Raw genomic sequence first — 14,704 nt, 5'->3', positions numbered from 1 at the left:
GTGTTGTCTGCTCTTCCTTAGCTTGTGTACGGACTGAAGGACATGGAGTAGGAGGAGCCTAAGCTGGAGGGGCCGGTCGTCACTTTTTATAAATCTGAGGTGAACTATCCTGTGGGGCTCCGCCTACCCACTAGTAATGGATCTGTGTCTCCCTTCCTTCCTTCGCTGAAAAGGATTTTACAGGTAAGGTCTTACCAAAATCCGTCTTTTTTTGTTTGTTTTTTTAACTTCTCAACACATTTCTTTCCCAAGATAACCAAAACCTTGTCAGGAGCTGAAGGCGCACACTTCATACAGTTTTGGTGACCTTTATGTCCTAGCAATTATTTTGAATTCTTATTTAATTTCTTGTATTACATAAATTGTTCATGCATCCACTTATCCTGATCCAAAGAGCCACTAGTTACTATAGTACTTAGTTACATGCATGTATGTAGTGGTCATAAATTTCCCCTCCACAACAAACCCTCAGGGTTGTAAAGGGGGGGTTCCAGATTGTTATAACTTTCAGTACGGTGGCTGGGCACCTTTCTAATATTAACCTGCAGATTAACTCTATATCTGCAGGTTATTAGCGTTAGGGCCCTTTCACACGTCCAATTTTTCCCCTTCTCCCATGACCGCACCACCTGAGAGAGGGTATCCGCCCACCAATGACAGGAACCTACTGAATAAAAAGGCGGTACATCTCCTCTGCATTGGTATTTGGTTCCGGTCCTTGATGGGAGCCTCTCCAGGTGGTGCCTCACATACCTGATCCTGGGGTCTGGAGTCAGGATACTGGGATCGGTGCGGCCTTGAGGCGGCGAAGAAGCAGCAGATGGGCCCTCTGGTTTCAGCCCCATCTTGCTTGCACCTGGGTCTGCGTGCGGGGGGGGGTGGGGAGGCGCCTTCCATGGGCCTCTTCTGCGCTCGCCGGGTCCTGCGGCCGGGGCTGCGCTCGCACGGGTGTCCGGTTCTGGGCGCGCAGGCAGGCCTTCTGGGTCTGTGCAGGGTCGTGTCGCGCCCTGTGACGTAGTGCGCCGGATGCCCTGGTCTGCGCATGCGTGGGGTGCAATTCAGTGATCTGACGCATTCCCGTACGCAAGCGCGCCAGGGGGCCGCTTGGACTGCGCACGCGCAGGAGATGCCTGTGGCGGAGCGCGCCAGCAGGCTGTATTTTTTTTTTTCCCAGAAAGGGAAGGGGGTGGAGCCTCCATCTACTTTATATGGATGGGAAGCTAGCAAGATGGTGGTGTCTGTATTCCCTTCATTATGAATGAGGAGCCGCAATCACCTAGGCAGCAGCTGTTGCCGTAGCATCAGGAGGAACAGCAGCAGCTGCCTAAGCAACATAAACAGCTCAAGCAGCAACCTGACCAGCAGCAGCAACGTCGGGGGTCTTCCCATAGTCAGAGCCACAGTGATAGAAGCCATACGAGTGCCGGCGGAACCGGTAAGAGGAAAACTGCTCGTGAGTCCGCCTCCGCCAGACTGGATCGTTCATGTGAACAGCAACCAGCGTCTTCGGTACCCTAGTCTGAACGGCAATGCGGGGAGTCATCTTTGTGAAAGTTCACCTTAGTAATGTGCTGTTCTCTATTTTCTCTTTTCGTTTTTTTCTGTCTTGGGTAGGAAATAGTGTTGAGCGAGTATGTTCTGTTCGGAGTATTCTCGGGCCGAGCTCCGAGTAATTATAGCTGCTCGGTGATATGGTTGAATCGCTCCCGTGTGCATGATTTGCAACTGTTTGACAGCTTTATTACATGTGAGGAATGTGTAAGAAATACATTCCTCACATGTATTAAAACTGTCAAACAGTCGCAAATCATGCACACGGGAGCGATTCAAACATATCACCGAGCAGCTGTAAATACTCAGAGCTCGGCCCGAGCATACTCGGCGAAAGGGTTAACAAAACATACTCGCTCAACACTAGTAGGAACCCAAAAAGAGGAGTTCTAAGAGCAACAATAAGGAGTGTCCGTTATGTAGGGTTAACCTTCCCAGCTCCTACGCTAAAAACCTTTGCTCAGGTTGCATTCAAAAGCGACGGGTTACCTCAGACTCGGATGAATTGGTAAAATCCCGTATCGCAAAAGAATCCTTTTCCTCCTCTGGCCTCTTGTCATCGTCTTCTTCAGACTTTTTGGAGGAGGATGGAGGGGGTAAACCATGTTTTTCCTTAGCTTTGACTAGTCTCTCTGTATTGTCTATTAGAACGACCATGGGTATTGCAGATGCCAAGGCCCCCAGAACGGTTCAGGATATCATGTTCGGGGGTCTGGATCAGAAGAAGAGACGCACATTCCCATTCAATGAGAGGATCAAAACGCTTATCGATAGAGCTTGGAAAAAGAAAGGAAGGGCCATCTGCCTTCATCTTCTAAGCAGAGGTTCCCACACAAAGAGGAAGAGGAGGATGTGGCTAAGTGGGACAAAACCCCGAAAATTGATGTGGCCATCTCGAAATCCTCAAAACGATCCACACTGCCATTTGAGGATTTAGGGGCCCTCAAGGATCCACTTGATAAGAGAGCGGAGTTTTTTCTAAAGCAGACCTGGGAGTCTTCAGCAGGGGCTCTGAAACCTGCATTGGCGGCCACCTGCGCCGCCAGGTCAGTGATGATCTGGCTGCAGCAATTAGAGGACCAGATTAAGGGGAACGTCCCTAGAGAAAATATTCTATCTGGTCTTTCTCTAATGCAAGGGGCTGCTGCCTTTCTAGCGGATGCGTCGGCAGATTGTTAGGCTGGCTGCCAGATCAGCTAACCTTTCCAATGCAGCCCGTAGGGCGTTATGGTTCAAGAGCCAGCCAGGGGATGTGCAATCTAAATCAAAACTCTGCTCAATCTCATGTGAAGGGAACTTTCTTTTCGGGAAAGCCTAAGATGACATCTTGGATAAAGCCACAGACAAGAAACATGGTTTTCCCAGCGTTCCCCGTTATAAATCTTACTTTCGGAAGAGGAAATATAATCGGAGTAAATATTCTAGAGATCAAGGTAGCTGGAGAGACAAGAAGCCGAATTATAGAGGCTTCATGTTCGGGGGTCCATCCTCAGAGTAAAAAAGCCCCTAAATGACAGACCTCCCCAGGTAGGAGGCAGACTGTCCCACTTCCTTCCTGCCTGGGAGAAGATCACATCCAGCGCCTGGATTTTGGGGATAATTGGGAAAGGGCTGAGACTGGAGTTCAAAACCCTTCCCAGAGACACTGTCATGATTTCAGCCCCCAGAGTCCAGTGAGAGCAAATAGCCCTACAGCAGGAAGTACTCACTCTGGTCGAGAAGGGGGTTTTGATAGAGACACCATTACCTGAGCAAGGGAGAGGGTTTTATTCCACTCTCTTCCTAATAAAGAAGCCGGATGGCTCCTTCATAACCATTGTCAACTTGAAGATGCTAAACAACTAATTAACCTACAGATCATTCAAAATGGAGTCTATAAGATCGGCCACAATGATGATGTTCCCAGGGTGTTAAAGGTCAGTCCTCGATTTGAAGGACACCTACTACCACGTACCAAACTATCCAGGACATGAATAGTATCTGAGGGTAGTTATACATATTGACAAGCATGTAAAGCATTTTCAGTTTACAGCTCTTCCCTTTGGCATCTCCATGGCTTCAAGGGTTTTCACAAAAATTATCCTGGAAGTCACGGCACATCTAAGGGAGAAGGATACTCTAGTCATCCCTTACCTGGATGACTTTTGGTGGTAGGCAGATCAAAAGAACTCTGCGCACTTGCTCTGGTGGAGGTCACAGCCAGGCTAATTGGGTTGGGATGGATCCTAAATTTAGAAAAAATCTAAACTAGAACTGCGGAAGGTTCAGTCCTTTTTGGGTCTCGTTGTAGACTCAGAAAATCAGACTCGTCTTCTGCTAGAGGACAAGAAATTGAGGATCAGTTCCCTCGTCTCACGTGTAATCAGGAATTCATCCATGACCCTGAGAAGTGCAATGTCTCTGCTAGGTACGATCACATTATGTATCCCAGCAGTACAGTGGGCCCAGTTTCATTCTAGGCGTCTTCAGCAGGAGATCCTGACAGCAGACAAGCAACTCGGAGGTTATCTGGATGCAAGAATGTCTTTCAAGTTCGGTTATCAGCTCGTTGGATTGGTGGATGAATCCGGAAAATCTATCTCTGGGTGTTCCTTGGTCATTCCAGGTGACAGATACAATTACAACAGACGCAAGCGCAGATGGCTGGGGAGCTCACTTGAGAGACCATTCAATACAGGGACTCTGGTCGAACAGCGAGACTGGTCTCTCCTCCAACATGAAGGAGCTGTTGGCAGTCAGAAACGCAGTAGTCGAGTTCAGTTCTCATCTTCGTTTGTCCGACACTATCCGGATGTGTTGACCCTGAACAACAGTCGCCTATATCAATCGACAGGGGGGAACAATATCTCTTCCTCTGATGTTAGTGACTGAAAAGATCCTTCGTTTTGCGGAGAATCCTCTATTTACGCTTTCGGCAATGCATATAAGAGGAGAGGAGAATGTAAGAGCCGATTTTCTATGTCGTCACGTTTTGAAACAAGGGGAATGGGAACTGAATCCAGCGATATTCCAGCAGATTGTTTACCGATGGGGGCAACCTCAAATAGATCTGTTTGCGAACAAACGCAATCGGAAAGCCGAAGTCTTTTGCTTCTTAAATCCAGAGGAGAAACCATTTGCTGTAGATGTGCTACAAATCCCCTGGCACTTTACCCTGGCCTATGCATTTCCCCTCTAATGCTAATTCCTACTGTCCCGATGAAGATCCGAGAAGAACAGGCAATGGTTATATTGATTGCCCCGTTTTGGCCCAAGGGACCATGGTTCACGTGGATGAGGAGGATGTCCCAATAAGAACCATGGGGCCTTCCAAACACCCCAGATCTCCTCAGGCAGGGCCCAGTCTTCCATCCCCAGAGATCGGGCCTGCATTTGATGGCCTGGATTTTGAAAGGTCACTTCGAACACAATAGGGGTTTTCTCCAGGTCTAGTCGCTACTCTACTGGCAAGTAGAAAGCCGGTAACTACTAGGATCTATGGCAGATCCTTGGCTAAATTTCGATCTACCTCGGGGCAGTCCGCTAAGGGTAGGGTTCCTACTGGGACCATCCTGGAGTTCCTTTAGAAGGGCTTAATCCATGGGATTAGCCACCAGTACTCTTAAGGTACAAGTGTCAGCTCTGGGGGCACTATACAATTACGACTTGGCAGCAAATAGATGGATCACTAGATTCATTAAAGCTTGCAATACATCTAGACCCATCCCTACTCTGAGGATGCCTCCATGGAACCTTAATCTGGTTCTGGAGGCTCTAACCAAGCCTCCCTTTGAGCCCTTAGAGAAGGTTTCGGAGAAAGTTCTCACCTTAAAGACAGTCGTGCTGGTAGCGCTAACGTCAGCACGTAGGGTTAGTGATCTGCACGCACTCAGTAAACCATCCTTTCACTCAGGTCTCTATAGACAGGACTGGTCTGGTGTAGAAGTTACTCTATCTTCCAAAAATAGCCCCCAAATTCCACAGGATACAAGAAATTACTCTCCCTTTCTTCTATCCTGACCCTAGAAATTTGGAGGAACAAAGGCTTCACACTCTAGATGTAAAGAGGGTATTAGTCCAGTATTTGGAGGTGACTAAGGCCTAGAGGAAAAGTGACGCCTTATTCGTCTCATTCCAGGGGGCTAGGAAAGGACTTAAGGTTACAAGGGGGACTATAACTAGATGGATCAGGGACACCATTAGCTTGGCGTACTCCTCTAGCAATCTGCCAGTTCCAGAGAACCTGAAGGCCCACTCCACAAGGGCCGTAGCTGGTTCCTGGGCTGAGAAGGCTGATGTGCCCATCAACGTCATATGTAAGGCGGCAACTTGGTCATCTCCCTCCACATTCTAATAAGCATTAACGTCTTGACTTTTTTCTCATCTACTGATCTGTCCTTTGGGAGGAAGGTGTTGCAAACGGTGATCCCTCCTTCTGGTGCCCCATCTTTCTAAATCTCTCAGGTGGTGCTGTCATGGGAGAAGGGGAAAAGATCCTAGTTACTTACCGGCAACAGGATTTTACAGAGCCCATGACAGCACCCTATTCCCTCTCCTTTATCACTTATGGTGTGCACTACTATGGTTGTTTACAAAGAAATGTTTTGGTGGTAGTTGTGTACTAAAATATTTTTCGGAGGCCCTCTCATGCTCTGAAACTAAAACTGATGCAGAAGAGAGGTACCACCTTTTTATTCAGTAGGTTCCTGTCCTTGGTGGGGGGATACCCTCTCTCAGGTGGTGCTGTCATGGGCTCTGTAAAATCCCGTTACCGGTAAGTAACTGGGATATTTCACGTACAAGTTTTAGCACTCCTACCTGTGATATTCTACTGGACTGTGCACGTCTGATTTTTTTTTTCATTGGTCTGTGGAAAGTATCAGTGATGTGTCCAAGTTTGATCTGAGGGTTGTCTCAACATCTCCAATGCAAGTCAATGGGTCTGTGAAAAAATTGGACCAAAATGAATGACCTTTGGATAACACTGATCAGTCTGATCAAAATAATCAGTCCATTTTTCTTGTACGTAGAAAATTGGATGTGAATGAGCCCTTTTCCAACATGACAGGTTCCTCTTGGTTATGAGTCTTATCTGGCATCAGCGGGATATTGGTAGGTATTATTGGTCAATATACCTTCAGTTATTGGATATTTATGGCCAGCCTAAACTTTCTGAGATAATAAGCACAAAAGTGCCTACTTTAATGGTCACGCTTTTTTTTCCTCCTTCATGAGTCCCAAAAGAGAACTTTAGAACTATGATCAGTCTGTAAGACATTTCCTTCTAAATGCTGCACGTCAACAAGATCAGTCTGCATCCTGGCAATTACAACAAGATCCATGTTTCTTCACATGTAAGGCAATTATTGCAGTATTACTGATGCTATTAAGAGTACCAGACTCCCAAGAACTGAATGTCTTTCAGCCCACGTGCAGTAGCTAATTTTCTGCCATTAAACCCAATCTAGACATGATTTAACAAGAAGGTGCCATCAGGTTGGGTCAGCGCTTAAGCTCAAACAGTCTCCAGTTTTTCATTTTAACGAGACTGCCTTCTTAATGTCATATTACAGTGCGTCTTCTGCCGCAACTTGCCCCTAAAGGAATCATTTTTTGTAATGGGCCTACAAAGCATGTTGCCAATGCTGGCTGGTAATGGCGTGTCGTTATGAGATATACAGTCCACTAACAAACCCATAAAAAAGTCCATAAAACAGACATTAGCACATTCACTGAAGTCTTCTTGGTCAGTTACATTGAAATACAAGCGGAGCTTACAGACTGCTACATTCAAGCTGTTATAGGGGCCTGTCATCAGAAAATAAAGGATTTACAACGCCATTTAAAAGTCAATGATCTATTCCCTGCGCGGAGCTTTGCCTGACTCTTGGATGATGTTCAATACAAGAACACATCTAAGTGGCGTGTCTGAATTGACTTCATTTTGATAGAAATTCATTGTTTTTTTGTTTAAAAATGCCGCTGACACCCAACAGCAGAATCGTTTCTCTTCTCCTATTACTGCTAATGCAAGTCACCTCTTGTGGCCTTTCCTGTGTGACTCGATATCCTTCCCCTGACCACATTCTCCATTTCTCCGTCACCTCTTTAAAGTGTCTGTCTCCTTCCACCAGGATTATAAGCTGTTTCCACTGTCGTGTTTGCCCCCTTATCACCAAGAAGTATTTTAATGAAGTATCATGAGTAAATTCTTAAAGTTGTGGACTTGTTTATGACTCATGCTTTAATATCCTCTTGATCCCCTAACATATGACTAGCTTAGTTAGTAGAAGAATGAGCTTAAAATAACTCGTACCAGGCTGCTTGTTGCTGGTTTGGGAAAATGTATACACGAAGTAGCTAAAATTTGGTCCATAGTCTATAATTTCCAAATAATGATCATAAAAGTAGTGGTCTAATTAGTAAACTCCATGTATCATTTTGTTTTTGGCCTGTCTTCTCAACATATCCAAATGATTTATACTGCCGATGCTGATAAATGGAGAACTCTTCTCCTCTGTAAAGTTGACCTAGTTTGACACTCCGTTTTCCCAGATTCCCAAATGTGCTATTCACCCTAATGGTTCAACAGTATGATCAGTGTCGCTTCAAAACGAGATGAATTTTTTGTTTTTGGAAAAGCAGGGACAGTTACCTTCCAGCTTTCTTAAAGCACTGAATAGTACATCTGTCTAGTTTTTGGCCATCTTGTTCATTGTTACTCGTTTTCTCAGCAACCGATCTAAGTAAAAAACAGATTGAACGATTAATGACTTGACATAAAAGATCAATGATTTTAAGGAAAGCAGAAATTTTTACAAAAATGAAAGGACCTTGTATAGTTTAATTCCAGCCAGGGAAGGATTACAGGCAGGTCACATACCCTTAGAGATCCACCAACTTTACCACCATGGCCTGCACCATCTATGCGACTCCATCTGCATCATTAAAGTCAATGGTTGCATCAGCGCAAACGTCCAAATCCTGTTTTTCAAGTCTTCAGACGTAAGCTCCACTGGGAGCCACTGACAGCCTAAAACGCAATGTGAACATGGCCTTACAATTATGCAAAGTAAAACAATTATGTAATCTAAATTATGTTGTATGAGATTGATATTCCGCCTGTGACTGGTTGACCTTGGAAGACTTGGCTGTGATAATTCTGAGTAAATGGTCACGGCTTCATGTACTAATGTTTTCTCACATGACTATGTAAAGTATCATTCCACTGTACATACCAGTAGGGGTTTGGCGTTAGACCTCTGGAACCCTAAGTATTGCGCAAGCAAATTACCCAATCCTTGTCTGTCTCTGTTGGTTGTCTTGCATAGTGTACCTGCATGCAGGTGTGAAAAACCATTTGCAAGATTGTTGTAAGTAATCATTTGCATATGTTAAGCAAAAAGGACCTGACCTTACATTTTCAGTAGGTACAGTGAGAGCAGAAGTCCCAAGTCAATTGTTCTGTTAAGTCATAATTATTTATTAAAACTTTCCATTGATCCCAATATACACTTTAAGTTGGCTCTAAACGTGTCCCATATTGAAATGTATTTTGTGTACTGTTAAAGGGATTGTCATCACAGAATATCTGTTCTTACCCAAGTACAGATGTTAGGAGAGCTGCAAACACTTCCAGGGTTTTGCTTCCTAGCCCTTGTGTTGAGTATCTAGCCCACTGCCTCTGGGCAACTAGTATGGTCTCCAGACCTTTTCAAATCTATTTAGGAAAATGCCCAGGTCTCCATCCTTTTGATATAGAGAAGAACTTGGAACTCAAACTCAGAAAGCAGATGTTTCGGTTAGATCGCTTCATTTGGAGTCAAGCTAACTCGAGCTGATATTCTCGCTCAGCTTGCCGCTCTTGTTCTGCAGCTACTTGGTTGGCCTCAGCTTTGCTCTGCAAACTCGCACTCTGCTTGGCGTTCTCGTAGCATAAGCTACATCTTCATTTGAGGGTCACATTTCTCCCATTTGTTGCAGAATGAGTGGCAAGCAATTGTCCTTTTCAGTCTGGAAGCTGCGGTTCTACTGGCATCCTTTGGGTCGGACAGTTCTGGAATCAGATCCATAACTGGTTATCCTGGTGCGCCACTGATCCTGGTACCACATTGTGTTCGTGTCTTGCATAATCCTCAACCAAGGCACAGATTAACATCTTTGATTTTTATCCGTCCCATTAAGACCCCTCTTTACACAGACAGATCAGAGCAGCTTTCTCTTGCTGCCATTTTAGCAGTCACTTGCCAAATAAAAGCTAGAAAAGAAAAGAAAAAAAACTGGGGGGCTGTTTGTTTTATTAAACAAAATTAAGCACAAACTTTATCCTTGTAAACGAGGAGTTCCTCACAAGGATTCCACCAATCCATATATTCAAGGGTTAAACAAATCCACTTATTGCTCTAATAAAAAATAATCCCACCGCTGCCACCAATTTGTCACAAACCCCAGTCTTTCACGACACACGTGCCTTGTATGGGGGACTCCGTGTCCCACTTGCTCATCCGCTCCTCTGTCGCAATAGGCTAACTGAGCTAAGCGCACCCCACAGATGGTCCCAACATCCACTTTATGCTGCCATCTCTTGCCATTTTACCAACCCATTGAGACACTGTACTGGGCAACAAACTGCTACACATGCACATCTAGCTTTCCCAAGCTCCTGAACGGTTCGCTACTTGCACTTTGGCTACAAGTTAACTCAACCAAGATATTTTCTTGCTTCAAGATCGTAGGTACATTATAGAAATGAAGAACAAACTTATTAAATTTTAGATTTAATATACAAAAGTGCAATACTTAAAAAGGTTACAAAAGGTGAAATAACAAAAAGACATACATAAAACAAATAGTCAAAGGATAAACAAAGCAACTTTACGCAATGGGATTGAGACTTTGTGGGGAAAGTGCTGCCGAAAAGGAAAAAGGTGGTACAAAACAATCATGTGCATGTGGCTCTTCCTGATTAGAGCCTGATATTCGGTAGATGACATGCTATAAAGGGTCTGTCCAGACCCCTCACTCCTCCCTGAGGGGGAACAGCTAATTAGATTACATTAAATTCTAATCCAGTTTTAGCTCTTTCCTGGTGTGGGTCATATTTTTCCCCAGAAATCTAGAGAAACAATATGGCTGTCATTTTACAAAGCATCCTTAACTCATTCTGTACATACCACACATGAATGTTATATCCATAATTCGGGAAGTTATTGCGCTTCTGCCACCTAAGAAAACTTCTGCGATTTTACCCAGAGATGCGAATATGGTCCCTGATCATTGGATTCTGTTAAACTAGAATTATAATACAAAGAAACTTTATTTTACCTTGTGCTGTCTATGGAGTACAAACAGTGGGGCTGCACAAGATGAAAGCATTGATGTCCCCACCTTTGTGCCAGTGGAGGCATATAGGGAAACATTTGCTGGCCCAAATGGTTTTCCACCATTGACAGCTACTTTTTAATTACTCTGTTTACACACTTCATGTCTGCTCTTCATCAGATAACCTGCTTCAATTACCTGTGCACAGGGAGTACAGACAGTGATCAAATGCCCCCAGCCTTGGATCTGTACAGCTCAACACCCGACTTATGACAGTGGGCATCAAACATGTAGAAATTATCTACTTTCCTTTTCTGTCTCTCACAAAGATATGGCGGTTGGTAGCAAAAATCTCGAGTTTTGACTCCTCAGACTACAGTACAGATATCTACTGATCTAATGTAAAGTCCTTTGTGCTGCTTGGCCAAATCAGTATCTCTATTTGCTATAGTCCTCAGTAGTGACTCTTTGCAGAAATTCAACCATAAGACCTGCTTTTCAGTTTCCTCTGTACAGTTGATGTTGAGGCCTGTTATGAGGTGCTGTCAATTTTCATTTTCTAAGGCTGGTAAATCTCAAGAAATTTTCCTTTGCATCAGAGAATATGCTTGGGCTTGCTTTCCTGCAGTGGTCCTCATAAGAGCCAGTTTCATCATAGCGATTGATGGTTTTCATGACTTCACCTTCAAGGTTCTGGCAATGTTCCGGCTTGTTCGACCTTCATGTTTTTAAGTAATAATGCACTGTGTGTTAATTGAATGGTTCCTGCCATATTCTGACTTAGAACAGTTGTAAAATAGAACTCATCACTGTATGGAACTGTGTACTAACAATCTCTGCATAACGGACCTGATGCTCATAAAGAATGCCAGCGATTCCATAAATGTACTGATCACTAGACCCATCTGTTAATTGAAAGCCATTACGTGTGACTATCTGATGAAGCTGTGAGAATGCCAAGGGGGGAATGTAAAGCGGTCATAAGAGTATAAGGGGGGTACTTGAAGGAATCGAAGATTTATAGGCAGATCTGTGCCTACATTTGCATGTATGGAAAAACCTGTCAATTCAGGTCAGTGGGCGGAGGGTGAACTACACCGGTAACTAGTCGCACAGGCGGGTCCCTGGCAGAATTTAAAGTGTGTTTTTCTCTAATGCGCCCCATCATTTCAGAGTCAAACATATCTGGCTGAGTTAATACATTCACCCCCAACCACGGGCAGCATGTATCTGGCATTGGATGTATTAGCTGTCAGGTTCTTTTTTAATACATTCTGAACTTTTGACAGGTGCTGTAAAAACCACAATCCTGGGGAATTATTAAAGACAGATTTAACCAAGTTAGAGATATTTGGCAATGCTTACCAGAGTTATGTTTATAGACCATGACATGAAGTCTATAAAGCAATGTGCACCCTACCTACAGTAAAACATTATGGAGGATCCATAATTTTGAGGGGCTGCTTTGCTGTCTCTGGGAATGGTAATCTTAAACTTTGTACAGAAACAATAAAATCCGAGGATTGTTAGAGCATTTTAAAGCAAAATGTGCTCCCAATTGTTAGAAAGCTGGGTTTGAGTTGAATAAAACTGGTTATACAGCAGGATAATGACCCAAAGCGCAAATCCAAAAGTACCCAAGAATGTTAAAAAAGGAAAAAAATTGACCGTTTTAAACTGGTGAGCATTGAGTTCTGATCTCAATCTAATTGAAAATATTTGGCGAGCTGACCTCTGCTTTTGGGTGAAGGATCCCAGCAAACCTTTTCATCATTTCTTGCTCTGCAATTCTGTTAAACCATCTGCAGACAAGAACAAGACACCCACAGATGGCTACAAAAACAATTTGCAGCCCCTGCCAAAGGTTGTGGGACCAAGTATTAGGAAAGGGTCCTTTTTTATTCTGTCAATGTCATAAACGGTTTCTTCTTTATTAATAACTGCATGTGTGGTGACAGGTCAACTTTTTCTTTTAAAATATTCTGATGCGCCTTAGGTACATATCTTATTTATGAAGATGTTTATTTTATAATTTTTTTTATAGTGAACAAAAATGTTCACCACAACTGTAATTTTTTGGTTTTTAAATCTGTTGCAAGAATGGATTAAATTTGCATCATAAAAATTGTATAATTTAATGCAGTTAAAAAGGTTGTCCGAGTTTTGTGATTAAAGTCTGCGGTCATGCTATGTGACTGCAGACTTTTGAATTCTCACAATGCGTACTGTCAGGATTCTCTGGTGCTGGCGGCAAGAGTAGGTGGTCATGTAACTGCCAGCATGTGATATGCATACTTGCGGCCACATTCAGACTAGATGTGAGCGGCCTTCCCAATTCACTTATATTGAGCGAGTCAGCGAACGTCTAGTCTGAGCATGGCTGGAAGTATGCATATCCCATACATGCGGTCACTTGACACACCGATACCGGAGAATCCTGACCACGCGTCGTTTGTGCAGACTTTAATCACAAACCTAGACAACCTTTTTAAGTGTGGACACCCGTACCAGACCCTCATCCTGTCTGACCCAACAGTACCACTGACTGATATATCCAGGAATCTTAGATTAGCTTGGTTAACTACATATTTTCCTGAATGAGGGACTGTTGCAGAGATTTTAGGTGCTGAAGATCTGATGAAACGTTGTAAGCAGTGGTCCTTTTTACTTTTCACAATTTTATGCTTGAGATCTTGGTACCACGAATCTTAGTGTCACTGAAGTGTATCACCCTATACTTCTGAAATCTGAGGAGCCTCCACTGAGGGTGAATGTTTGGTTAGCGTTCTCCTTTAAAGTTAACCAGTTACAAAAAAAAACCCACAAATGTGTACAGTGTTGCACCTCTGCTTGCTGCATTCACAATGCTAGCGTCTCCGTATGTCTAATTACTGTGATGTTTTACTATAGGCCTCTCCGGAATATGGCCAGGGAATGAATCCAATCAGTCGTTTGGCCCAAATCCAGCAAGCTAAGAAGGAGAAGGAACCTGAGTACGTATTGCTGTCAGAAAGAGGAATTCAGCGCAGAAGAGAATTCATTATGCAGGTAATGTATCAAATTCACCTCTCTATGCCTTTTCACTTGTGAACATTATTGCTGCAATATAGAATTAAGACTCTAATATTACACGGTCTGCTGATTCTGTTCTCCATTGTTCAGTAGAATAAGTCATTTAGTCATAATGACTGGTGTATGGTACATGGCAAGAGGCTTCATTGTCCACTAAGCCATCTATGAATGAGGTTTGTGGAGAAATGTCTACGATTTACCACCTGTCCTAACAAAGAAATTCCATGCATTGTAGAGATCTCTGTACTCTCCTAATGCAATGCTAACCCTGGAACCTACCTACGTGAACAGATGAACATGGCCCCCATAGTTTTTGTCAGTCTCCCAGATTTCCGACTAGTTTGTAAAACAGATATTTATGAATTTGTTTCTTATATCTTGCATTTTTTTGTCTGGCAAATGCATGAGTAGGAACAGTCAAGATAGGATTGAGTAAGGGTCCTTTTAGACTGCCGATCGGTAAACCTTTACTGATCATCGGTTGCTTAATAGGCTGTTTAAACAGGCAGACCGAAGTAAGCGATGTAATAGATCTCTCAGTGCGCACAGTCTGCATTGGTTCTCGACAGCGCAACACAGGATAATTCACCTCCAAAAACTATGATTTTTTTGTGCTGCACAACATTCGTTCATTGGGTGATTGGCAACTTGTTAACCTTTTAGTGTAATTCTGAACGAGGTTTAAGAACGCTCGTTCATGATAATCTTTCAGTGCAGCTTAAGAGAAGGGAATGAAAGGTTTATTCACATTTTTAAAAAATGGGTATAGTTTACTAGTATT

The 14,704-nt window shown here is 43.6% G+C and overlaps 1 protein-coding gene across 4 annotated transcripts in view; it reads left to right on the top strand.

Moving 5' to 3' along the window:
• The window catches only part of STAU2 (staufen double-stranded RNA binding protein 2), a 379,482-nt gene that overhangs the window by 198,546 nt on the left and 166,232 nt on the right, over positions 1–14,704 (top strand). For all 4 annotated transcript variants that reach the window (XM_073679451.1, XM_073679449.1, XM_073679450.1 and 1 more), the window contains one exon: positions 13,762–13,899. In XM_073679451.1, the coding sequence (XP_073535552.1) occupies positions 13,762–13,899 (138 nt within the window). The remainder of the gene's footprint in view (positions 1–13,761; positions 13,900–14,704) is intronic.

Source organism: Phyllobates terribilis, unplaced genomic scaffold (genome assembly GCF_046119375.1).
Source record: "Phyllobates terribilis strain yellow unplaced genomic scaffold, ASM4611937v1 Scaffold_4__5_contigs__length_816908805, whole genome shotgun sequence".
NCBI lineage: Eukaryota > Metazoa > Chordata > Amphibia > Anura > Dendrobatidae > Phyllobates > Phyllobates terribilis.
This window is presented reverse-complemented; position numbering and strand designations above follow the sequence as displayed.